The 24,423-nt window shown below is 33.2% G+C and overlaps 5 protein-coding genes and 1 long non-coding RNA gene across 6 annotated transcripts; 2 read left to right on the top strand and 4 right to left on the bottom strand.

The window, feature by feature from the left end:
• Positions 1-3,048, top strand: LOC9300011 (mitochondrial thiamine pyrophosphate carrier). The gene is made up of 8 exons (XM_021034226.1): positions 1-275; positions 408-573; positions 729-845; positions 986-1,097; positions 1,366-1,493; positions 1,618-1,770; positions 1,862-2,011; positions 2,635-3,048. The coding sequence occupies exons 2-8, from the start codon at positions 436-438 to the stop codon at positions 2,851-2,853; spliced, it is 1,017 nt and encodes a 338-aa protein (XP_020889885.1). The 5' UTR covers positions 1-275; positions 408-435; the 3' UTR covers positions 2,854-3,048.
• A 29-nt stretch (positions 3,049-3,077) lies between these two features.
• Positions 3,078-6,043, bottom strand: LOC110230688. Its single transcript, XM_021034222.1, has 3 exons — positions 5,931-6,043; positions 5,379-5,734; positions 3,078-5,235 (listed from the first exon to the last, which is right to left on the bottom strand). The coding sequence occupies exons 2-3, from the start codon at positions 5,723-5,725 to the stop codon at positions 3,294-3,296; spliced, it is 2,289 nt and encodes a 762-aa protein (XP_020889881.1). The 5' UTR covers positions 5,726-5,734; positions 5,931-6,043; the 3' UTR covers positions 3,078-3,293.
• Positions 6,044-7,253: 1,210 nt separating this feature from the next.
• LOC9301769 (5'-nucleotidase domain-containing protein 4) lies at positions 7,254-11,320 on the bottom strand. The gene is made up of 17 exons (XM_002863888.2): positions 10,812-11,320; positions 10,504-10,598; positions 10,220-10,339; positions 10,043-10,132; positions 9,824-9,939; positions 9,623-9,722; positions 9,354-9,425; positions 9,232-9,279; positions 9,073-9,150; positions 8,883-9,002; positions 8,671-8,776; positions 8,413-8,576; positions 8,169-8,303; positions 7,916-8,046; positions 7,748-7,810; positions 7,572-7,650; positions 7,254-7,478 (listed from the first exon to the last, which is right to left on the bottom strand). The coding sequence occupies exons 1-17, from the start codon at positions 11,170-11,172 to the stop codon at positions 7,431-7,433; spliced, it is 1,926 nt and encodes a 641-aa protein (XP_002863934.1). The 5' UTR covers positions 11,173-11,320; the 3' UTR covers positions 7,254-7,430.
• A 6,771-nt stretch (positions 11,321-18,091) lies between these two features.
• On the top strand, positions 18,092-18,769 carry LOC9300010 (defensin-like protein 76). The gene is made up of 2 exons (XM_002865648.2): positions 18,092-18,217; positions 18,430-18,769. The coding sequence occupies exons 1-2, from the start codon at positions 18,151-18,153 to the stop codon at positions 18,618-18,620; spliced, it is 258 nt and encodes an 85-aa protein (XP_002865694.1). The 5' UTR covers positions 18,092-18,150; the 3' UTR covers positions 18,621-18,769.
• Positions 18,770-19,433: 664 nt separating this feature from the next.
• On the bottom strand, positions 19,434-21,793 carry LOC9300009 (1,4-dihydroxy-2-naphthoyl-CoA thioesterase 2). Its single transcript, XM_002863887.2, has 2 exons — positions 21,317-21,793; positions 19,434-19,753 (listed from the first exon to the last, which is right to left on the bottom strand). The coding sequence occupies exons 1-2, from the start codon at positions 21,629-21,631 to the stop codon at positions 19,595-19,597; spliced, it is 474 nt and encodes a 157-aa protein (XP_002863933.1). The 5' UTR covers positions 21,632-21,793; the 3' UTR covers positions 19,434-19,594.
• A 1,382-nt stretch (positions 21,794-23,175) lies between these two features.
• Positions 23,176-24,095, bottom strand: LOC9300008. Its single transcript, XR_002331913.1, has 2 exons — positions 23,956-24,095; positions 23,176-23,497 (listed from the first exon to the last, which is right to left on the bottom strand). It is a non-coding gene; the product is annotated as an uncharacterized LOC9300008 (long non-coding RNA).
• Between the last annotated feature and the right edge of the window lie 328 nt (positions 24,096-24,423).

Genomic DNA, 24,423 nt, shown 5'->3' with positions numbered 1-24,423 from the left:
TTACTTAAAGAGGATTTGATATTTCATTAAACCGAACCGACAAGAGTCCTAAAAAGGGCAAATTTTATAAAAAAGCCAGCTCTATCGGAGAACACGAACGTTGACGGAGAAAGAATCTCTCTCAACTTTTTTAATAATCTTTTTCCAAGTCAAATCATTTTCAATCTCCACCCAGCTCTCAAATCCGCGGCAAACGTTTAAGGGTCATCTCAAATTTTCATGCTTTTTCCCGGAAAATCATCAATGTCGAGCCTTTTCGTTTCTCGCTTTATCAGGTAAAAGATTCTGAAAATTTTCCGTTTTTGATTATGATTTTATTTGTTGCCTTGAATTCAGTTTCTTTCCTTATTTTGTTTGAGGTTTATTATATTGATGAGAGGGTTTTGGAAACTTTTTAATTGATTTAGCTTATAGAGACGAAAACCCTAAAAAAATATGAGTCCTACGACGGCGACGGTGGAGGATCCGGGACAGATTAAACGTGCCCTCATTGATGCTTCTGCCGGAGCTATCTCTGGTGGTGTTTCTCGTACTTTTACTTCTCCTCTTGATGTTATTAAGATTAGATTTCAGGTTTGGCCTTTTTCTATTCCCTTGAGTGATAAAGTTTAGCTTTTTTAGCTTTAGCTAAGGAATATTTGAGTTTGTTGTAAATGAGAATTATCATTGTTAGATTTGTAGCTTCTGGCTATTTAGAGATGGCTGAAGAAAGTTATATGTGATTGCAGGTTCAACTAGAACCGACGACTTCATGGGGTTTGGTTCGTGGAAACTTGTCAGGAGCATCTAAGTATACGGGAATGGTTCAGGCAACTAAAGATATTTTTAGAGAAGAAGGTTTTCGGGTCCGTCTCTTTGAACATTTCCATTTTCTGAAACCACTTCTTTTTTTGTTTATAGTGTGTGTTAGTAGTTTCAGGTCTGTGGTATTAGGTTTTATGAGGTCTTGTTCTCTGTTCTGATGTTTGATACTTGTTTTCTTTAGGGGTTTTGGCGGGGTAATGTGCCAGCTTTGCTCATGGTCATGCCATATACTTCAATTCAGTTTACAGTACTACATAAGCTGAAATCTTTTGCATCGGGTTCTACTAAATCAGGTAATTAGTCTACTGAGTAACATTGCAGTCTCTCTAGATATGGTATTTGGTAGGATGCCAGTGCTATTTTTGTTGTAGTCTGGTGGCTATCTTACGCGTATCCTTTCTTGTCACTTATGAAAGTGAATCTCTTTTCTTAGGGTTAATTCTTTAGATTCTGTTTGTTGAATGTGTATTTCTTTTAATAGGTTTTGGAAGTGACTCTTATAGTTTAGAAATCAATGTGGTTCCTTACTTATTAGCTGCGTGTAATCTTATGGAAATGCAGAGGATCATATACATTTGAGCCCTTATCTATCCTTCGTCAGTGGAGCGTTAGCTGGATGTGCTGCTACTCTAGGATCTTATCCTTTTGATCTTCTAAGGACAATATTGGCCTCACAAGGGGAGCCTAAGGTTAGTTACGTGACTTATGAACCCTGTAATAAAATATAAGTTTCATGTCGCAGGGATTTTCTTGTTTTACTTCTTTATTCATGTTTAAGTGACATATAGATGACTGATTGATGACTGTCGACAGGTGTATCCAACAATGAGGTCTGCGTTTGTTGATATTATTCAGTCTCGAGGCATAAGAGGATTGTATAATGGATTAACACCAACTCTTGTTGAGATTGTGCCTTACGCTGGTCTGCAATTTGGCACGTATGATATGTTTAAGCGTTGGATGATGGTAAGAGCATAGGTTCATGTGTGATGTTTTATAAAAAATCTGTCTTTTTTTATATTTCTGGTTACAATCAGGTAATTTGATTTTTTAACAGGACTGGAATCGATACATTTTATCCTCCAAAAACCCGATCAACGTGGACACCAACCTTTCTAGCTTGCAGCTTTTTGTTTGTGGGCTTGGGGCGGGCACTAGCGCCAAGCTTGTCTGCCATCCTCTTGATGTGGTCAAAAAACGATTCCAGGTCAGTTAATCTTACCCATTTGATTCTCTGGAAGGATAATCTGATAGGATCAAACTAGTAAACTACTTATTTATTCACTTCAGCAAGAACTACACATCATAGAGAGACTTGATTAATGAGAAAATCTCTACTCGACCTAATTACTAATCCCATGCCCTAGACAAATCCTTAAAACCTCAATGTATCCTCCCAAACTTCCTTTTAACCACTTAGCTCTCTTGCTTACTTATTCAACCATAGTTTCTGAGTTGTCAACATATTTACAATCTACTACAAACCAGCTAGGGTAATTACAATGCCCCTACACTGAACTAGCGCAAGGACTTATCATATTCACGTGGTTTCTGTGTTTTGGGTCTATCCTTATTATCCCAGACTAGAATTTCGTATTTGCTGCACTATGGTATTTGCTTGCAGAGTCTACTTACTGTTTCCTGGTTGTACCCCACTTGTTTTGTCACCCTACCTATAGAAAGAAAACTCAAATTTGTGTGAAACATTTCGTAAATGATAAAAGCTTCTCAAACTTGCGAGTGGATCTCCATTGCAATGATGATGCAGCTGCCTTCAAACATGAAATAATAGAAATGCCAGAAAGATTTTGAAAGACTCTTTTATTGCAGATTGAAGGTTTACAGAGACATCCAAGATATGGAGCCCGAGTGGAGCGACGTGCATACAGAAACATGTTAGACGGTCTCAGACAGATTATGATATCAGAAGGGTGGCATGGTCTGTACAAAGGCATTGTGCCATCGACTGTGAAAGCTGCTCCTGCTGGTGCTGTAACCTTTGTGGCCTATGAGTTTACCTCCGACTGGTTGGAATCAATTTCTTGGTAGAGATTTTACTCTTTTGATACTTATATCTTACTGTCTCTAGCATTTCTTATAGGCGAAAAGCCCCATTCACGGGTGTATTAAGTATATCATATAAACATTGATCATTTTTGGAATTATTTATTATTACATGTAAACGTCAAAGTGTTGGCAACTGCTCAAGTTTTTAACAAGTGTGGTGAATTTTGATTTTGTAAAGTTCGAAATACAAAATGTAATTCAAAAGATCCATGAAAAAATTGTTATATGATGATGAATCAAATTAAAATACAAGAAAATGTATTGCACAATTGCAGTAAGAAAATGCATTGCACAATTTGTTCACTTGGAGATTTTCCTCTAAATCACACTCCAAAATTCCAACAAACAGAAGAATCAAAACCAAAATGTTGGGCAAATTCAGCTATATAACTACAATTTGTCCTGAGCATGTCTGTCTCTTTCTATACTAAAGCTAAAGCTTGGCAGGTCTTCTTGTTGTGTCCTAAACCCTTGCAGTTGCTACACTGGAGCTGACGCTTGACCATGTCCAGTGGCTCCACTTGCTTACTCTTGGGCCTGCCAGGTGGTGTTAGTCTTGTGGGCGGTGGTGTCACTGAAACACCCTCACTAGGCGGCTCCTCCGCCATCATCATTGTTGTTGTGTTAGGGACAGGGTTAATGGACTCAGCGTACATTAAACGGTAACTCTCTACGGTGAAGTAACTGGAGCAGTATTCATAAGGGCTTTTCTCGATGCATTCAATCACTGCAATTGCGTGGCTACACGGTAAACCTGTTAGTCTCCATAGCTTACAGTCGCAATCACACTGATTGATATCAACTATGTTGATGGATTCACCATGAACCTCGAATAAGCTATTATGAGTTGCGGAAACATGAGGCGCTGAAACCTGAAGTGACCTTGCAAGTTCTATATCTTTATGTAGCTTCACCTCGTTGGTTGGTGTTAGCGTTGTAACAACCCATTCCCGGGATTGTACCTGACGGGTATAAATCGATTGCATCAACTTTGCTCTAAGTTCATCTATCATTTGGGTTATGGGCAACTCATGTGCTTCAGAAACCCAGCTGTAGAAATCTACCCCAAAAGTGGAGTTCATGTGGTTATATCTCTCCCCTTCAAACAAAGCATTTGCCCAATGGAGCGGTTCACTTTCAATAACCCAAGAGTAAGCATCAGGGGAAATACTTTTTATATTCTCCAAGGAACGGTAATATGCCTCAGGTTGTGTCGCATAAGCAGCAGCATAGAAATCATTGAGTATAAACCGTATTGCTTCATGAGAAAACTGAGTCTTCAAGTCCATATTTAATTTCTCGGCGAGGTGGCGCAGACAATAGGCATGATGGTGTTGCTTTTCAAATACCAGAGGCAATGCAGTCTTCAGACCGTTTTGGAAATCTGCAACAAATGTGATTGTCCGGGAATCGGCCAATGCCAATTTAAGACTCTCCAAAAACCAGACCCAGTTATCTTCTGTCTCAGAATCCACAACTGCAAAAGCTACTGGAAATATTCCATCTTCGGCATCAGGAGCTGTAGCAACAAGCATAACCCCTTGGTACTTAGAGTTTAAGTCGGCACTGTCAAGGAAAAGGAGAGGTCGACAACCTTGTCTAAACCCAGATATTGATGCATAGAACGATATGAAAAGCCGATGGAAACTTGAATCTTCTTTTGTCATGAAAATAGCAATACTTCCAGGATTTGTCTCCCTGATCTTCTCGCAGAAAGAAGGAAGTTGACTATATGCCTTTTTATAAGAACCTTGAAGCTGCTCTCTGGCAATCTCTTTAGCTCTCCATGCCTGTGAGTAATTCAGTTGAATCCCATACTCTCTTTTTATATCCTCTGCAATATCCTTCGGTTTGTAATCCGGAAAAGCTTTCAACTTCTCCTTTATGATACTTCCAACCCAACCTCTACTAGCACGGTAACCGGCTTTCACAACCGCTCTCTCACACGTGTGCCTCCCATTCATTTTCTTAATGCAAATCAGCTGCGTGGTCGAAAGCCTCGAGGCAGTGATACGCCATGGACAACCTTGAGCTTTGCACTTGACTGAAACACGGTGGCTATCGTTCTTCTTGTACTTGTAAGTGAACCCATGTGCGATTGAGTACTTGTGCAATGCATCTCGGAATTCTGTAAAGCTGTTGAACCTTTGATCAACGCCCGTAATAGCGTTTTCCCACTGCTGTGCTGCTTTTATATGATGTTTCTCGTCAGTCAAAACAAAATTGCATGGCAAAGGGCTGCTTTCTTCAGGCAGCATTCCCATTTCGATCTGAAAATCATTTGTTATCATATCATCTCCCACAACAATATCTCCTGCAGACACTACAGGCACCACTGCTTCGGATGCAGTTGTCCTACTTGATCTGTCCAAAACAGAAATCCACACATCATGCATTAAAATCTTAAACAATGTCGATAAACCGTTAGGTGTTAGAACTAGAACATAGCATTAACAAGTATATATAAAAAAAAGTTCACAATTTGAAGTAGAAACAAGAACACACACCTACTAGCTGGCATATTGGAGACATTCCTCGCATCGACTTCTTCGGGTAAGACAAAGATTTCGACATTTGCTGCGTCTGCGGAAAAGCTAACCATGCGTTTGAAATCTTTATCCTTAGAGATAGTAATTAAGGTTTTCTTGTTTCCAGGGAGGAAGTACTTGAGTGTCATTGTCTCCCAACTAAACCCGAAATTCTCCGCCAATTCGGATTTAAAATCGCTCATAGAAGTGTCCTGATCAATATCTATGGCATAAGCATCACCACCAGAATAAGCTAATGATCCATCTTTATTAGTCACAAACTCTCCTCCTGACTGACATATAGCTATCACTTTCTTCGTCGACATAACCAAAACCTTCAAATTTGCAACCAAAAAGAATCTGACTTTAGAGAGGAGCAATAACACCAACTCAAATTGGGATTGTAATCCTCAGCTAACGCAAGGCTACATGATTTAGCGAGAATCTCAAAATTACGGAACCCTAAGATCAGAAATTGAATATTATTTACTAAGAACCCTAAAAACTAAACTGGGTAGTAAAAAAGGGTACCTTTTGATAAGGCCAAGGTGAAAGAGAGAGACGACGCACTGAGTTTTTCGTTGAAAGTCGGAGTTTTTGCTTAGAGAAACAAAATCCAGAAGCGAAGAAACGACAGAGAAGAGTCCGTAGGTTTCAAACTTTGACGTCAGCAAAACGGTGCGTTTTCTGCTTCATAGGTCTAGATGAATGTATAATTTATTTGTATACAAGTAAATTCTTTTTTTTTTTTTTTTCACTGGAAAGTTTTATTTATATTGTACTAAAGATGTTACAACGTTGAATACAAAGCCGGATAAACCGGAAACAAAGCCCAAGAGTGATATGGGAAACCAAAACCCGAGAGTGATACGGGAAACTAAAGCCCTAGAGTTTTAAGGAAAACGAAGCCGGCATGAACAACTACTCATCCGGAGCCATGAAAGAAGTAAATTCATTATAGTCTTTATTTATTGTTAAATGAGTTTATTTCTAAATATTAAATTTTCAAGTCCAAACTACAAAATTTATAACTATCAAATCATTAATTTTATGAAGATCAAGTTATCTCAATTCAAATGTTTCTAGAATTTTAACAATTAAAAAAATATATAAATTAATAGTATATATTAATTTATACTAAATATTTATTAACATCACTATAAATTAAAAAATATCATAGAGTTTATACTGTAGTATATCACAAATATTTTTAAAAAGGAAATAGATTTTTTTGTTATTAGAATAGGTTTTCAAAACGGATGAATTCATTTCTATTTTATCCATTTACTCACCTGGTTAAAATATTTTTGGGTTTAGCATGTCGATCCTCTAAGAACCGCGGTCATCTACCTTAATATGTTCTATCGTATGACTGTATATTTTAAAGATCAGTATGTATGATTCTAAATTTTCTCTATATAGATGAGTTGGATTTCTCGATTCAAATGACATAAAAAAATGATTACCAAGTATATTCAATTTTCTTTCATTTAATAAAATTCAACTAAAAAACTATAAAACGTTCATACTCGAAAAAGACTAAAATTTCAGTTTTAAAATATCATATCCTTAAATTTGGTTTAGTGTTCACTCAAGTATAACCAGCTTGAAACTGCTATCAACAACAATAGGCTGGCTGGCTAACCCACAAACCCCTTTTTTGGACATCTAAAAATAATGCTCCATTTGTCCCATGTCGGGGCAGTTTATGTCCCATTTGCGGGTTCAAATTGACCCCTACACATGTGTTCATATTTGGGTGATTCTCATTAAGAACAAAAAGGTGAGATATATACTTCTTTCTAAACCCTGCTAAAGTCTACTCTGTCTAGTGACTAGTGGTGGATATTACAGTCATCAAAATTCTCAAAGTCATTTGCACAAAAAAGATACCAACCTCAATTCAGAGAATAGGAATACACATTTTATACATAAAATAGAGTTTGAGCTTAAGAATTTCTATTGTTACATTTCTTCTATCCACAGTTTTCATCTAAAAATATTACAACACAACGAGTTTGGGCACAACTGCTAGTTTTCCATACCCGCATCTTGAAGAGGAGAATCGTGAGCCAGTGACTGCAGAGGAGAGAAACAACATGAGTGAGTTTAATTAGCATCTGCCTCGTATTTCGTTTGTACCTATTCTGATAACCTAAGTTAAGCTTTTACCTGCTCTTGTGAGCGGAAATACATGAAGGGTGTGTAATTGAGGAAGTTGGAGACTCTTGATGTGTATATATCCGCATACCTGAAACCAATTTTGAGGGAAGTAATTGTTGGTTATATATGCGTGCTCGGTTTGAGCTTACAAGTTGCGCAGATATGCAGAGAAGAGGAATAAATACTTTTCGATTTGTCTCATCAAGTGGCTTTTATCCCACAAACCCGCACGTGAGAGGAAGCCCCATCTGGAAAACAGCCCCAGAATTATGGGTCAGACAGATCCTTTTATGTGTTTCCCGAGTCATCTAACTACGATTTGTTTGCCTTTTTAATTTTTATTTTATTTTTACCTTTTGTTGAAGAGTTCGCCGTCTGTTTCCAGCATTAGACCAATCTTGTCATCTAGTCTTTGCATTACAATGAGAAGCTTCTGCATAGTCTCTGTCAGTTCTTGATCATCTAAGTTGGTAGCAGCAAGGGTCTAGAAGGAAAAGAAAAGATACCTTTGTGAGCAATATTCATCTTAAATCTTTATTCTATTATCCATCGTGTCCAGCACAGGGAGAGAACATGAACTCTAGATCTTGTAAGGAGTATACAAACCTGAGCAGGACGGCCTTTGCTTCGTCTTTGAAGAGCAAGCCGGAGCTGGTTAAAGAGATCCCCAACAACTTCTTTTTGATTTATAAGCTCTATTAGCTCTTCTCGGTGACCACGACTGCCAATTAGAGCCATATACTGCAAAGAAACAAGAGCAAATCGATTTTTTTTATGTTACTTCAATGAATGATAGCCCTCCAAGTTCTGTCATCTATTAATTATAGTTGAGAACATAATTTATCCAAACCTCTTCTTCCAGTTCACGGCAAATCAGTGCAGTTCGCCACCTGAGATGGACTTTGGATACGCTGACATCAGTGTAGATGTGGTCACCAACATACAAAATCTCATCTCCATGAACGTTGAGTGAACTCTCTATCATTTGAGCACTTCCTCCTGAGTACAAACCTCCTATGGAAGACAACAGTGAGAAAATGGATAAAACTTTAGCTTTCCCCACAGCAAATTTATCTACTTACATTCAGTAGAAACAATGAGAAATCACCTGTTTCAGCCTTGAAGCATGGACGCATCAAACCCTCCCCAGTCACAACCTCGTACAAAGGGTGTGACATCTGGAAGAACTCTGGTTTCCTCGCAGAAACTATCACCTATGTGGAAACAAGAATTCAAAAGCAGTAAATTCTAGTGTAAACTACTCTCTGGAAAAACAACTGCTTTACAATTAACACGTAGAAACAAATTTACTATGCTCACCATGTCAAAAAGATCTCGCCAGTCCATGTCATTGGGAAGGAATTTGTTAAATGAATGCTTCATCATTTTGTCTGTGTAGTGATAATCCGAGTTTGTGATAAGCAAGAGCTTCTTACCAGCCTATGCGCGAACAGGACCATATTAACAACTGAAACCAATTAGATATTTCGTGTGAAGACTGAAACATTACCTCCTTTTGATCTAAAAGAGCTAAAGGTAATTCTGGGTCTGGCTCGACGAATAGTTCAGGCTTGGACATTATCTCACTCTGCAAAGTAACTATTATTCAAGAGGGACCTGAGAAAACTGATTTTTAAGAAAATGATTATGGAATGGACAAACTATCAACCTTAAGTTGTCCTTCAACATGTGCTCTGAAGAGAGCTTTTGCAACAGCCTGGAAGAAAATGATTAGAGAAAAAAATATGCAAAGCTTTCAATTCAATGAAACTTAGGTTCTATGAACACAACCTTGTACAGTCCTTTATAATCAAGAGTGCCAAGATCTGCCGAAATAAATCCATCATCCAATCTATCAACCATCTGAAATAATTTGAACTTTAATTGCTCAGCAGAGGCCGTGCGGAAAATTTTGTAAAAAGAAAGCTCATTGGAGTGAAGAAGCATCAGTTGGGAAAACAAATGCAAAAATTCTATGATTTATAAATCAAGAAAGTAAATTATGTCCAAAACCAACTGCGAATTATTGAGGTACCAATTCTTGTAATAAAAGAACGTACCTGTGCATAAGCTAGAGCCTCTGAAACAGAAAAAAATGTATTCAGAAACTCCCATCGACTCTGGTTCCGCAGGTCAACTAGCTCCCTTCCATAGATCTCACTTTCATCCATAAAAAAACAATAAGAGAATGAGAATTCCTCAAATAAAGAACAACTCTCTTTTTCTTCACATTACCAATGGTGTTGAAAAGTAAAATATACCTGACAGCTTTATTTGATAATATCTTTGTACCGTGCATGGCTCTCTTCACATACCCAAATCTATCGGCCTTGACTAAATTACCTTTCTCTTTGTCAATCATAAGACCCCTGATAACCTATAATAAGAGAAAATATAGTTTGAGCAGCTTAGTACTCTAAAAACTAGAGAGGATACTACAATGTGGAACCTTTCAACTATCACAAGAATAAACACATCACCAGTTCCGGATCAAAAGCAAGTCCATCAACAGGGAAACCCATGCTCTTTAGATTTTCCATGCAATAGTCATAAGCCTTTCCTTCCCAAGCCTGAACAAGACCATAAATTAGCGTCAACTATGGGTTTATCTGCTGTATAAATGTTTCCTACTTATGTATGAGAAAAGAAGAACTCACCATGACATTGTAGTGCATCAAAGTGTAATCCATATCATACCCAATCGCACTAATGGACCGTAGATTCAATGTACGACTACAAAATATACCACGAGGAGAATGTTGCGCAGAGAAAGGACCCTGCAATATCAAGGCATGAAAATGTGAGACACCAGAAAGATGAAAGTCCTTACAAAACAAGACACAAATAACTTCATAAAATCATATCTAAGCAACTAAAGCAACCTCAAACTCCAAATGCAGAAAATATGTAACACACAAGTCATAAGGATTAGATAACGAACTTGGATACCCAACTCTCTAATCAAATTTTCAGCTGCTTGAGCCTCTGTTCTCGCTACCTCCTCAATTGGACCTTCCAATGTAGCCTGCCCATCTCCTACATGGATATACCAAAGTTACATTTTGCTCGTACAACGTGACATTCACAACAAAGGTTAGACCTTTTTAGCTCTTACTCGTCTCAATTAAACAAACATCAACCAAAAATCAAGTTCCCTAACCAAAAACCAAAACTTTATTCCACATTTCACTAAAACCCCAATTCCAAATTCGAAAACTAGCAAAAGAAATTGGAAGATTGTATATATACCAAACGACTGAAGTGGGTCAAGCTTGAGATTCAAATCTCCCTTAGTACTTTGACCCAAATAGTCAACTTCATACTTAGAAGAAGTAGTAACCGAAAACACATCATCTCCAACAGCCACGCGTCCACCGTCAGCTCCGGCGGCTCTGCATTTGATCATCCTAAGAGATCTCCTTTTGCTTCTTTTCCTCAAATCAGGTAATTCCGCATTAGAACAAGAAGGAAACCTCATCTTCGTTGACATACCTCTCCACATAAGCATTTTGTCGAACACCTGATCGACACATAGATTCATTCTCACTTTGGGCGTTTGTGTACTGTAAAGAGATGAGAGTTGGGGAACGTTAACTGAGAAATTAGACATCTCTATACTCGCTCCAGTGTGTGAGACAGAAAACGACAGAACATCGACGTTTGAATTCGGAAAATGGCGTGAGGTTTTAACTTCTAGAAGATGAGAGTTTGAGAGATGATGATTCTCTCATATACAAAAGACACGACACGACGAGGAACATGTGCTGATAAAATTAGAGACGCAATCCAAATTTGGCATCAGAATCTTTTTTTTTTTTTTTTTGGCAAAATTTGGCATCAGAATCTATTCGCACGAATCGCGAAAAAACAACTTATTATTTTATTATATTATATTTTCCTAATTCATTATAAAATTTTTTTAAAAAAAACAATTTAGATAAACCATGAAATGATTTAACCAAAACAAAAAAAAAAAATCAGGAAACTACTAATTAAATAGCATATAGGATATACTCGATCAAGTCGAGATTTTCAAATTGTTTAGAAAATTTTAACAAATAATAAATTAAGAAAAATTGACATATTATTTTGGAATAAAATTATTAATTCATGTGTGTAACTTTGCATTGACCGGGAACTTGAAAGTCTAGTATGTGAGTATTTGGTTTTTCGTTTTACTGCCAAAACTAGTCTCAAATTTTTGTGTTAATGTTGATGGGATTTAGAAATGTTGTATATAACGTTTTTAATAGGTTTACTATTTCTTAAGTGGATGTTTGTGGGGGAAGCTTTAAAATCTTTGTAACTCAATATGCGACCTGACTTGCGACTCGCCGTGACCAGGTTCCCTGACCCGACGATCAAAGCCGGCTCTATAATTTTTAGGGCCACAAGTCCACTTGTTTTTCGGACCTGTTATATTTTCTTGTTGATTTTTTTGGAAAAAGATTAAGAAAAGAAGAAAATGGAGGACATGTGATTTGAATCCTTAATACTAAGAGTTATATCGCGTTGCTTTGACTACTAGAACCAATGAATATTTTGGGAAACGAGGCCGAATAACAACTATATATTTTAAGGCCACAAGCAGATGCTTCACATGCTTGTGGTTAGGGCCGGCTCTGCCGACGATAATAGATCCACATAAAAGTATGATTTGTTTGACGATTGAGTGTCTCATGAAAACAAAAACAAGTTAATGTTAAATCTAAAAAAATCACTTTGTTAGGGTTATTGGAAACAAATATGACATGATTTCGTGCATACGGTTGGAAGTCGTTTTAAAATAGAGGAATTTGATATAAAGAGATATTTTGATCTCTAGAAACATAAGATCTGGTGTAACTCGAGATTATGGGATTGGATTCAGTTCTAGAGGCAAATGATAAGAACTATTAGATACCCACGAATATAAAGTGATCGAAAAAATAGAGATTCTAAGAAGCTCGAGAAAGGCAAAGAAGAATTTGTTAAGCATGATGGTGGTTAATTTTTTCCTTAAGGTGATATTGAACCTAAATCTCTTGCTATGTATAGCATTAGAGAGCGATTATTAACCTAAGTCCAAGCCAAAAATAATTTACATGAAAAAGAAGTTTTGTAATTTTAAATGGAGGAACACAAGGCATAGATGAGAACTTAGCTTCTGAAAGTAATTTTAGATTTAGGAAGCTTAAATGTCAACATAAGTGAAGAAGATCACGCTATAGACATCTCTTTTGTTAATACTTTGAAGAATGTAAGTGGTAAAAAAACCCTCGCATATAATGAAGTTATTGGTTTTGCTTATTTCAAGGAAGTGGATATGAAATAGAGAAAAATATGATGGTTAAGTCAAAGTCAAATTCAGAAAGACTCTATATTTATATAAGAAGAAGACTAGATAAAATGACTGCTAGACAGTGGACAAGGAGAACTATGAGCGAAGGGAGATCATAGTCGAGACCAAGAATACCAAAGGGTGTAAGCAAAATGGAAGAAGACCATATCCGTTTGAGCAAATGAGATCATAGACCGAGACCAATTTTTATAAGTTGTTTTGTTTTTCCATATTCATAATAACAACTATTCGAGTACTTTTCTTCAAATAAAATATTTTATTAGCATTTACCTAGGTGCTTAATTAAGTTCTAAATTTTTTTGAAACTTTCTTCATAGATGCTTGCTATTTTTTTCTCTTTTAAATTAGATTTAAAAATTAAAAGTGGGTAACCTTATAGAAAAAATTCTAAAAGAACAAATATATTTGATAATATCATCTTTCTATTTTGTTCAGCAACATATCTATACTAGTATAATCGCAGCACTTTTTGTGACGGGTGGGTAAAAAAGCTTTCGGGTATATCGGATATCCGACCCATTTTAAAAATTCCTTCTCCAAAAATTTGTTGGATCGGGTTATATTTAACCCAACTCATACACCGGATATTCCATATTTAATAATTTAGATTTTTAGAAGATTTGATTAAGATTTATAATTATGATTCTCCTATCATCTTTGTTTAATTTGTTTTTAACTGTTTTGAATCATCATATAATACATAAAGTAAAAAAAAAATCAATTTTTTTTCTGCATATACTGTGATTCGAAATTTTAAAAACGGACATATATTATCCAATTGACGAAAATGTATGTTCAACGTTCTACATCGATTAAAATATTTAGACAATGATTCAGAATCATATCATAAATAAGAACATTAATAAAATAAATGAGTTTTTTGGCGGGATGGGTTTGGCGGGACGGGTTTTTGAATCAACAATAATAAAAAGATTAAAATATCATTAATCTGCCGCTTCAATACGGATTTAATCCTTATTTTTTTTAATACAAATCACAGGACGGGTTAAGAAATTACGGAACGGGTTATATTTCGGAAATGATTTATATGGCGGACGAATTTGAATCAATATTTATATACCGCTTTAATACGGGTTAAATCCTCAGTTTATTAATAATTATCTCGTGGACTCGTGGTATACCGTTACTTAATAACAATTGTAAACTATAATATAAATAAATATGTTATAAGGAGATACAATTTACAAAATATTTTTATACTAACTTTAAAATCAAATCATCCCGCGGTGTACCGCGGGTTAAAATCTAGTATATATATGTATCTATATATATATTTATGCGGGTTGACATACTCAATAAATATATTTTAAGCATATTAAATGTCATCCCAAATATATATTAGTAGCTTTTTGTTATCTCTTGATAAAAACTTTTAAATTTTTAGTTTTCTGAAAATATGTTTTAGTTATATACCGGCATTTACCTAATTACTCTTTTTAACCCATTTTGTCTTTAATGCTTGCTATTTTTTATAGAGTAGATTTATAAAACAGAAGTGAGTAAATTATTTTTCAAAAAAGTGAAATATAAATATATTTGATAAAATAAATTCCAATGTCCCAATGGATAAGGCGCTGGTCTACGAAACCAGAGACTCTGGGTTCGATCCCCAGTGGAGTCGTTTGATTTAATTTTTTTCTCGCTTATGTAATGTCCAAGCGGACTGCTTAGCCCGTTCTGCTAGAATTTTACTTTCTGAAGTTACTTTTGTAAACTCTACTCCTCCTAATTGGGCAACCAATCAAGAGAATACTTTTTAATTAATGTCTGGTTGACAAAAAAAAAATATTTGATAAAAAAAAATCCAATCAACAACATATATTATGCGGATTTAAATCAATATGCTACTTGTCATAACCAAATCTTCTCTTTAGTAAATTTAGATTTAGTAGAGCTTTATATTAATGATAGCAAAAAGAAAGAGTGTAAAAATAGCTCTTATATATTAATTTTATTAATAAAACCCTATATAAAAGCAATATGATCTCAATGCACAAATCCGAAAAACATAAACAAACTTCGAAAAATAGCTAGTGATACCTTAAAAAATGCAGAGCAAGAAAAATTTACATATATTCACTGCCATAACTATTGTTCTTTTGTTTGCAATGGCAGGCAAGTTGATTCACAAATGCATAAACCTCATACACTAAATGTTCTGATATTTATTAGTTTATTTTCTTGATTTAAATCGTAGAACCTTAGGGTTTCTATATATGATGATTGCACATCAATATATATTGATCTGGATGATATCTTTTACAGCTCAAACAAATGCTATTGTTGTATATGACGCTGACTGTTTTCACCAGTCATCGTGTACAAAAGAATGTGGAAAACTTTGCTTAAGAAAGGGGTATACCTAGGGGTGTCAAAATGGTCAACTCAACCCAACTCAACTCATTACCCAATGAGTTTGAAGTTAAATGAGTTCATGGGTTGACTCAACTCATTTCACATTATGTGAAAAATATATTAAAACCAAATATTTATGACTATGGTAATTATATATGTGCATATCAAACTAAAAAGAATTTAATATGGGCATATGGTAGGGGCATATCAAACTAAAAACAACTAAAATAATTAAATATTTATCATTTGATTAATTTGAAAATTAGAATTTTGTCAGCAAGCACCTTTATTTTTTTTTCGTTAAAAAGAGTCAACCTATCAATTTTCCATCGGGTCTCCACGTAAAACAAACTATATTGCGGTTTAATATTTTTGTATAAGTAAACATCTTAAAAGTATTGTTCAAACTTTATATGGATAAACCTTCTATTGATAATATATGCATAAAATATTTCCACATACAGTAAAACCTCTATAAATTAATAATGTTGGGACTAGCAAATTTTATTAATTTAGAGAGGTTTTAATTTATCGATAAATTAATAATTATTAATTTATAGAGAGATTTTACTAATTTTGTAATTTCTTAAAAACATTTCTATCTAAAAATAATTTTTTTCTTTATAAGTAATATCTTTTAAAAACTAATTACAAGTAGAGAAGCAATTATTAAGTTTAAAAAAACAACACAAACATTTTTTGAATAATAGAGTCATATTTTATTAAATATTTTACATAGAATATTTTAAATATATATCATAGTAATTCAAATATGACATATATAAATTTATATCATATATAAATATTGATAAGTTTATACAATTATTAATTTATGATATCGATGGAACCATATGTTTATATGAGATTTTCAAAAAAATTATTATCTTATTAATTTATCGATTTATGTCATATTTTATATTGATCCCAACTCGGGACCGGAAGAATTTATTAATTTAGAGAGGTTATTAATTTATAGAGTATTAATTTATAGAGGTTTTACTGTATAATCAATCTACTTGAATCTATATGTGTATAATCAATCTACTTTCAAAGCGTTAATCATTTATATCTACCAATCTAATGAGTCAACTCTCACATCCATCCAACTAAACAATAAAACATATGATAAAAATCTGATTCGATTTGTACACAAGAACATCAGAACTATACTTTCAAAGGTTATGGCATCAATCTCGTTTACGCTAGTTCAAGATAATAGATGCATCACTTTCGTGGTTCTTTTATTCCTAAGATCAATCACTAAGTGACCAGCAAATCAATAGTCAATAATAAGAACAAGCAAAGAACGAAGAACTTTTGTGAAGGAAAACAATTCTAAATCCAAGCATCTAAGTTAATCAAATTCAAGAGGTCTCCTTTCATAAGCCCTAAAAACCCAACAATAAAGTTACTCAATCATATGATCAATGAACATGCAGGAAACATTGTGTAGGAATGCATATTCATAATCATAAATAAAAGGAAATAGAATATAGCGGGTTCATAAACATCTCTATATCGAAGTACAAAGAATATAGCGGGTTCATAAACATCTCTAAATCTAAAAGTGTTTTTGGATTTGTTTTTTGTTCAGAGTTTTGGAAGATGTTCTCTCATGAAGTTTGTGTCGAAAACCTTATTAAAAATGAGTATATATAATGTCTTGGGGCTTCAGAGTTGGGTTAGGGTTTTTTCAAAGTTGAAAAAGGAAAAAGAGGAGGATTGTATGAAATGTCACCCTAGTAACAGGGACGGTGCCTCTAGCCGCAGGTTCATGTTTTTTTTGTCATGTCTCCTTTCTATGGTCACTTCATACGCGAGGTTGCTGGAAATGTTTTCATTAAACTATCTATAACTTTTGAACCGTTAAAGAGAATGACTCAGGACTACTTCTGGATGAAAGCTCACTCTCCTAGATCTCTTGTGCTTCATAAATCATTTAAATCGGTCGTCGGGAAGTATAACTTAAAACTAATCTCGCAAATCCTTTGTGTGAACTAAGTCATTGGATTTGATCTCACTGACACTACCAGACCACAAAAATTAAACCATGCATTTGTGGATTAATACTCTCCAGTAAAAATTGCTCACATGATTTACTGCGCTAAATATCGGCATATTTATTATCTATGAGATACCCAATAGAAATACACGTAAAGGTAATCCAATAAAATCGTACGTTAAATGTCTTCCAAAACTTTTACAAGGAGCTTTTTGTTATTTCTTAATAACAGCTTTCCAATTTGCCATTTTCTTAAAGAAATCTGATTTCTTGGCATTTACCTAATTATTTTAACTCATATGGATCTTCTTTCATTAGTTCTTTCTATCTTTAATTTTAGTAGATTATTAGTTCTTTCTATCTTGTTCTCATATATATTATATATTAGATTTGTAAAATAAATTTTGTGCAGTTCTTTATCTGAAATCTGAAATACTATATTTTAAAGATTATTTAACAAAATAGTATATTAAATATTACCAAATTTTCTATTAATAGTTTTTTTTATATCAATTTTTCATTTTTTAATGTTCTTAAATAAAATTTTATTTACTGACATTTACATAATTTAGGCATTTTTAAACCCATGCTGATCTTCTTCCTTTAATTGTTTTTTTGAAAAAAGATCTTGTTCCTTTAATGCTTGTTCTTTTTTTACTTTTGTACATTGAGATTTACTTGGATATGTTAATAATATCAGAAAATAGAACACAAATTTAGCTCATTGATTTATTTTATTTGAAAAAATCAAAACCTATATAAGAGCAATTTGATCTCAATAGATACTGTACATCTAAAAAGAGGGAGAGAGAAAAAATTTCATACTTTGAGAAATAGTGGTAACAATAGCTATTGATACCTCAAAAACAATGCAAAACAAGAAACAATCACATATATTCATTGCCATAACAATTGTTCTCTTGTTTGCGATGGCATGTAAGTCGATTTACAAACCCATAAACCTTATACACAAACTATATTGATTTCTAGTAGGGTATTTTCTAGATATAAACCATATTATCTTAGATTTTTAAATGACTTATTATTGTACATCATTCAGCAAAATACACCAACTTGAACAAAAGTAATTTATTTGGAAATTTTCTATTTTGATTTATCATACTAGATTTTTATGATATTTTTTTCAGATAAAATAAACGCTATTGACGTTCATGACGCCGTTTGTTTTCGGTCAGAGTGTACAAGCGTATGTGATACGATTTGCTTAAGCAAAGGCTATAAAAATGGATGGTATTGTGGAACATTTAGACTGCACACTGGATGTTGTTGTCTAAAAAAGAAAGAACTCAACCAAATAATATATCCATCAAAAAACTAAATATCCATCTTGACTTTCTTCTTTGTTTGAAATTTTTAATGTTATGGTATATTGGTATTGATAAATTTTACATTATGATGTGAAGAAACATATCTTAAAATTTATCTTCTAGTTTTATAAATGAGCTACATGCAGTTAGATTGTGGTAACTATATATGGGCATATCATACTAAGAAATTTTTTAAAATATTATTTATCTTCCTATTATGCGGAAAATAGAATTCTATCAGCAAACAAATTTACCATCGATTTTATGTCTCCAGGTAAAACAAATTACCACAACCAAACGAAATTTGAACTTCGTAAGTCGTCACCAAATAATATTTCTATTGAAAAATATGGATAAAAGTCTTCTCACTAATGACGTTAAAAAAACAAAAAAAGTCTTCTCACTAATAAAAACTATATAGCAGTGTATATTACCCACGTCTAGTAATGCCCAACATAATTTTTCCATATGTTAAAATATTATATCAATATGTTGTAGTATTATATAATGATTATTTGATAAACAACGTATGAATTGAGATCATGGAAAGGATGACTTATTGTTCGAGATCAAATTCATGGAGACAAAATTTATATCAAACACTTACTTGGATAAGTTTAGAGGCATTAACACAATTATGTGAATACAACATGAGAAATATGTAACAACTGCTATACCATTCACGTTCATTGTTTTCTTGAATAGCCTTCGATAAAAAAGAAGAATCTCTTGTTTTTGCAGAGATTTTCGTTTTATGACCCCATCTATAGAATTTGGACCTTTCAACAAGATAGTCTATTAATACCACATTTTAAAACGATCTATAAACTAAACCCACAATAACTTGTCAATTTTCTATTACTTATAGTTATATGTCATCCCTGATAGGCTGATACATCAGTTTATTTAATCGTTTGGTAGATCATACAATAAAACCAAACTAAAACTGTTCTTATTCCCAACAACAAGAGAGATACAATTTGAATTACAACTTGGATATAACTTTCTTCAACTCGTCCGGAGCATCTTTAACATGGTCTGGTATAGGTAAACCGCAGAAGAGGGTAACCCGCGATGTTGATACCATTATCTTGTTGTCCGTTTTCTCGGTTTTCTTGGTTTTCCATAACCGGACCTCCCACACCTAGTTAGATACAAATTTGTGTTAAGCCTCTCGTTTATTTAAACTAAAAAGAAATTTTTAGTACATTCAAATCAACACATAACAACTCGTGTCACTTTCACATTTTGGGTCTTTAATCTACGATAATGTTTATTCATTAAATAAATAAAAATATTTTGCGTTGGTTTTGTCAAATGCATGCTAACAAAATCAAAGTACCCGACAACTTGGTACAACACCTGCTTTTGCTTGCCGGAATAGTTTACAAGTCAAACTCATTTACATATATTTTTTTTCCAATTTTCATTTTAGGTGAAATAATTAAGATTTCACAAAAATAAGGTTCACAATTTATATATATAAACCAAAAATTGTAAAACATCTTTAGTAATTTTTTTTTTGTTGAAAACATCTTTAGTAATTGCATCAATCACATGTTTAATTTCAATTTTTAAAAATTTACCTGGTCATAAGAAAAATTGGTTTGATAAAAAAAATAAACATGATGGATAAACATTAATTTGTCACTTTTACCAATTAATACGTGAAAAATAATCTTAATGTTATCTTTCGAAATGCATAACTTTTTTTTTTGACGGCTGCAAATTTTTTTTTCAATATTTATATATTCTTTAAGACTTTAATTAAATATATATTAAAATTTTTTTTTTTTTTGACATAAATTGTCTAAACATATATAGCTGTGTATATTTGTAGTCATGACCAAAAGCTAACCGTAACCGTATTTCGGATCGTAACCAGACTGTTTCTCAACTGAAACCGAACCGTAACCGTATAAAACGTTTAATAACCGTAACCGTTAACCGTAAAAATAGATTAGTTACGGTTAAAAATATACTAATCGTAACCGTTAATTAACCGTAAACGTATCAAAACCGTTAGTTAACCGTACAGTCGGTTAACCGCATAGCTAACCGTGCAGTTAAAACCTAAAATACATAATTATTTCACTAAAACAGTGTCTTAAATGGTTCAATATGTCCACTACTAAATTAAACCACTCCACTAGTCCACTTCCACAAATCAAATCATAAATAATTTACTACTCATTTTTCATAAATCAAATCATAAATAATTTACAAGTTATTATTTCTACACCTGTAATCGTTTTTCTCATAACATCATTTCTATAGTATTGTTTGGAATACGTATTGTCAATTAAACAATATTTCAATCATTATAATTATTACCATTGATTTAGTTATTCGTTAGTTTACTTACCAGAACAAAAAAGCTAATTAAATATAAATATTAAAGTACATAATCACATATATTATATATTGTAAAATAAATATTATTTGATATATCATCATTAAATTTTTTATTCTAAAGATTAAAAATACCTAAATTTTTTCTTTGATATTAACCGTATCGTAATAATTAAATAACCGTAACCGTATTTAACCGTAACCGTTGTAACCGTAACCGTATTTAACTGTAACCGTTTTAACCGTATATATAACGGTTAAAGATACGGTTCTAGAAATTTTATAACCGTAACCGCAATAACCGTAACGGTGGTCATGCCTATATATGTGTATGATCAGTATATGTATAGGTTACCTGAATATTTTTGCCGACGGAAACTGGAAAAGATTCGGCGAAGACGATATCGCCGAGAGCAGCAGGTCGGAGGTGGTGAATTGAGAGATGGATTCCAGCGACGCGTTTATAACCGGAGGCGATTCCGGCGCCGAGACTGGCGAGTCCCTCAGCGATCAGAGCCGATACGCCGCCGTGCAAGACTTTGAACGGCTGGCAACATTTTTCAGTTACGGTGAGGTGGCCGGCGACTCTGGTGGCGGAGAGCTCTTCAAACACAAATCCTAAGACTTTAAGCGGCGGATCAATGATAAATTCCGGCGATTTTGGATCCATTCTTAGATTTTACCGATCGATCAAAGCAATTTTTTTTTGATTCGGTTACGTCTGATACTCTTATTTGTTTGTTTATTGAATTAACGTCAAAAAATTGAAAGAGGAGAAGAGTTTTTATTGGGCTAATGGGTTTATTGACAAAAGGCCTTATTGGGGCTTTAGTACGAAGCCGCTCGCTAGGATTTGATTACCATGTGACAATCTTTGGATGTTGTTAGTTAAATCATAGAATTTTAATTTAATTTAAGCATAATTTGTTATTTAATCAATGAATATAGATTTTGCATTAAATTTAAACTGTTATTTAATCTGATAATTCAATGAAATCTCCAATCATTTATTAAAATTTGGTGTTATTCAACAATTAATAAACTTTGAATTTTTTAATATATTAAGTGAAAATTTTAAATCTTGAAGATTATTTTGAGATTTGACTTTAAATAATTGATCCAATAAAAATCCCTTATTTGTTTGATTCCTCGAAGTCTTGCTAATACCCGACGGTCGACGGATAAAACAACTAGTTGGTGACAAGAAATATATCATGTTGTTTTTAAAGAATTAAAAGACATATCATTTTTCTTTGTCAAAGAACTAAACTAAACGGTTAATATGGAAAGATAGGAATACAAAAGTTTTCAAGGGACTACAATCCGAGTCCACAAATATTTTAAATTACGCTTGGAGTGAAAAATAAATATGGGAAGAAACTCAATTAGACCCGATTGAATCTAGTTTTATTAGGGATACTTTGGATACTCTAATTCAATCTATAAAATGTGGGATGATGGATCATGGAAATCGTCAGATCCAACTAAGGGTTTAGGATGGTGGTGTTTTCAAGGAAATGACGATATAATTTTGATTGGTGCAATGTATCTTCGAAGGGATCCCTCTCTCCTTCACTCGGAGCTAGAAGTTTTAATCTGGGCGATGAAGAATATCCTTTCAAGCAAGATTAATTGTCAGGCGTTTGAAACAGATTTTTCAGAATTAGTCTCGATGGTAAAATCTCTTGAAGAATGGCCCGCTTTCTCCAATCTTCTAGAAGATCTTGGATTGCTATGTGTCTCCTTTCCTCTTTTCTCGCTTTCTTCCATTTCACGTTTATGTAATTCTAAGGCGGATTTTTAGCAAAATTCTCTAGACTTTATTTTCTCAAGTTACTTTTGTTTAGCAAGATCCTATAGACTTTTATTTCTGAAGTTACTTTTGTAAAGTTTTTTCCTCCTAATTAGGCAACCAATCATTGAGTTAGTTTTTAATTAATGTTTGGTTGAAAAAAAACTAAACTAAACGTAGACACTGGGATTTTAAGCTAATTTGATATACATAGTTCAAAGCTAACACATAACAATAGCTAATAATAAACAATTTTCACTTTAATATTAGATTCATATTTTCTTCTTCTTTTCTAATTTCTATGTAATGTACATTGTCACAAATGTATTAACTTAAGCTTTGGGGAATAAATGGTTCAATTCAAGGTTATTTCTGTCAAATAATTTGAAGTGTTAGTAGAATATGTTATTTAAACATATCAGTGGGACAAATTAAGTTACCTACTAAATTGCCCATATACAGTATATCCATGCCGAAACATATAAAAGATGTTTGGTTAATTTTTTTATTCATATAAAACCTTACACATATAAAGTTAAGAATTAATTATCAATTAATGAGGGGCTTGTATCAGAAGAATCTTGAGATTCAATTATTCAAATCTAACTTTGCAGCAATAAGCACCGGTTTTTGAGCGAACGTCCATGCTTATACAAGCCCCTCCTTTGTATCCTCTAGATTTGCAAGATGCATTGCATGTCCTTGTGTTTTTACATTTCCCCAGTAGACATGGTATCATTTGCCCTGTTTAGTTCATAAACAAACATATTGACATGATTTTAGATACAAAATGATAAAAACAAAATAAAAAATTGAGTATTACACATTTTGTTTCTGATATTTATCCTATTTTAATACTAATTTTACAAGCATGAGTAGACATGATATCTTTTTTTTTCTTTGTCAACCACACATTTATTTAGAAAATCACTCCATGATTGCTAGCCCGGAGGAGACGAGTTTACAAATCTCCTTCAGACTGGACTACCAATCATGGAGTGATTTTCTAAATTAATATGTGGTTGACAAAAAAAAATGATAATATACAAAGGAAAACACAAACACATTGATTTTTGTATCTAGAGACTTTGACTTAAATTAATATTCCAAATTTTTATTTGGAAATTTCAACTTAAAGATTCACCATGATATGTAGAATAATGATTAAATTTTGATTTTAAAATTCTTTCTAATTTAGAAACCTGAAATCAGTGGCAAAAGGATGAGAAAAAACACCATTAACGAAAATAAGAAACAAGATGAAAATTTATTTGTCGCCATAATTTCAACAACTTGGGATATACTTCAATCTCACTTGAAGAAAAATTAAAGAGAAGGAAGGTTGAAAATTAATTTGAATATGGATAGTTAGCACACATAAACATATATATATATATATATATATATGGATAAAAGCTCCACATGATTCATTAATGTAGGATCTGTATCTTATCAAAAAAAATGTAGGATCTGTACCGTCGATTTGGTTTACCGTTTACATAATCATTTTGATATATGCATTTTTGCTGACCAAAAAAAAAAACTATATACTTTTAAAAAATATTAAATTCATTATAATTTATAAATCTTATTTTATGGTATAAAGCTATTTGAGGGTTTACTAAATAAATTAATGCTTGACTGTTTGATATACAAATTGTATTCTAATT

This window comes from Arabidopsis lyrata (assembly GCF_000004255.2).
Source record: "Arabidopsis lyrata subsp. lyrata unplaced genomic scaffold ARALYscaffold_8, whole genome shotgun sequence".
Classification (NCBI taxonomy): Eukaryota; Viridiplantae; Streptophyta; class Magnoliopsida; order Brassicales; family Brassicaceae; genus Arabidopsis; species Arabidopsis lyrata.
Note: the sequence above shows the minus strand (reverse complement) of the source record. Positions and strands in the feature narration are given on the sequence as shown.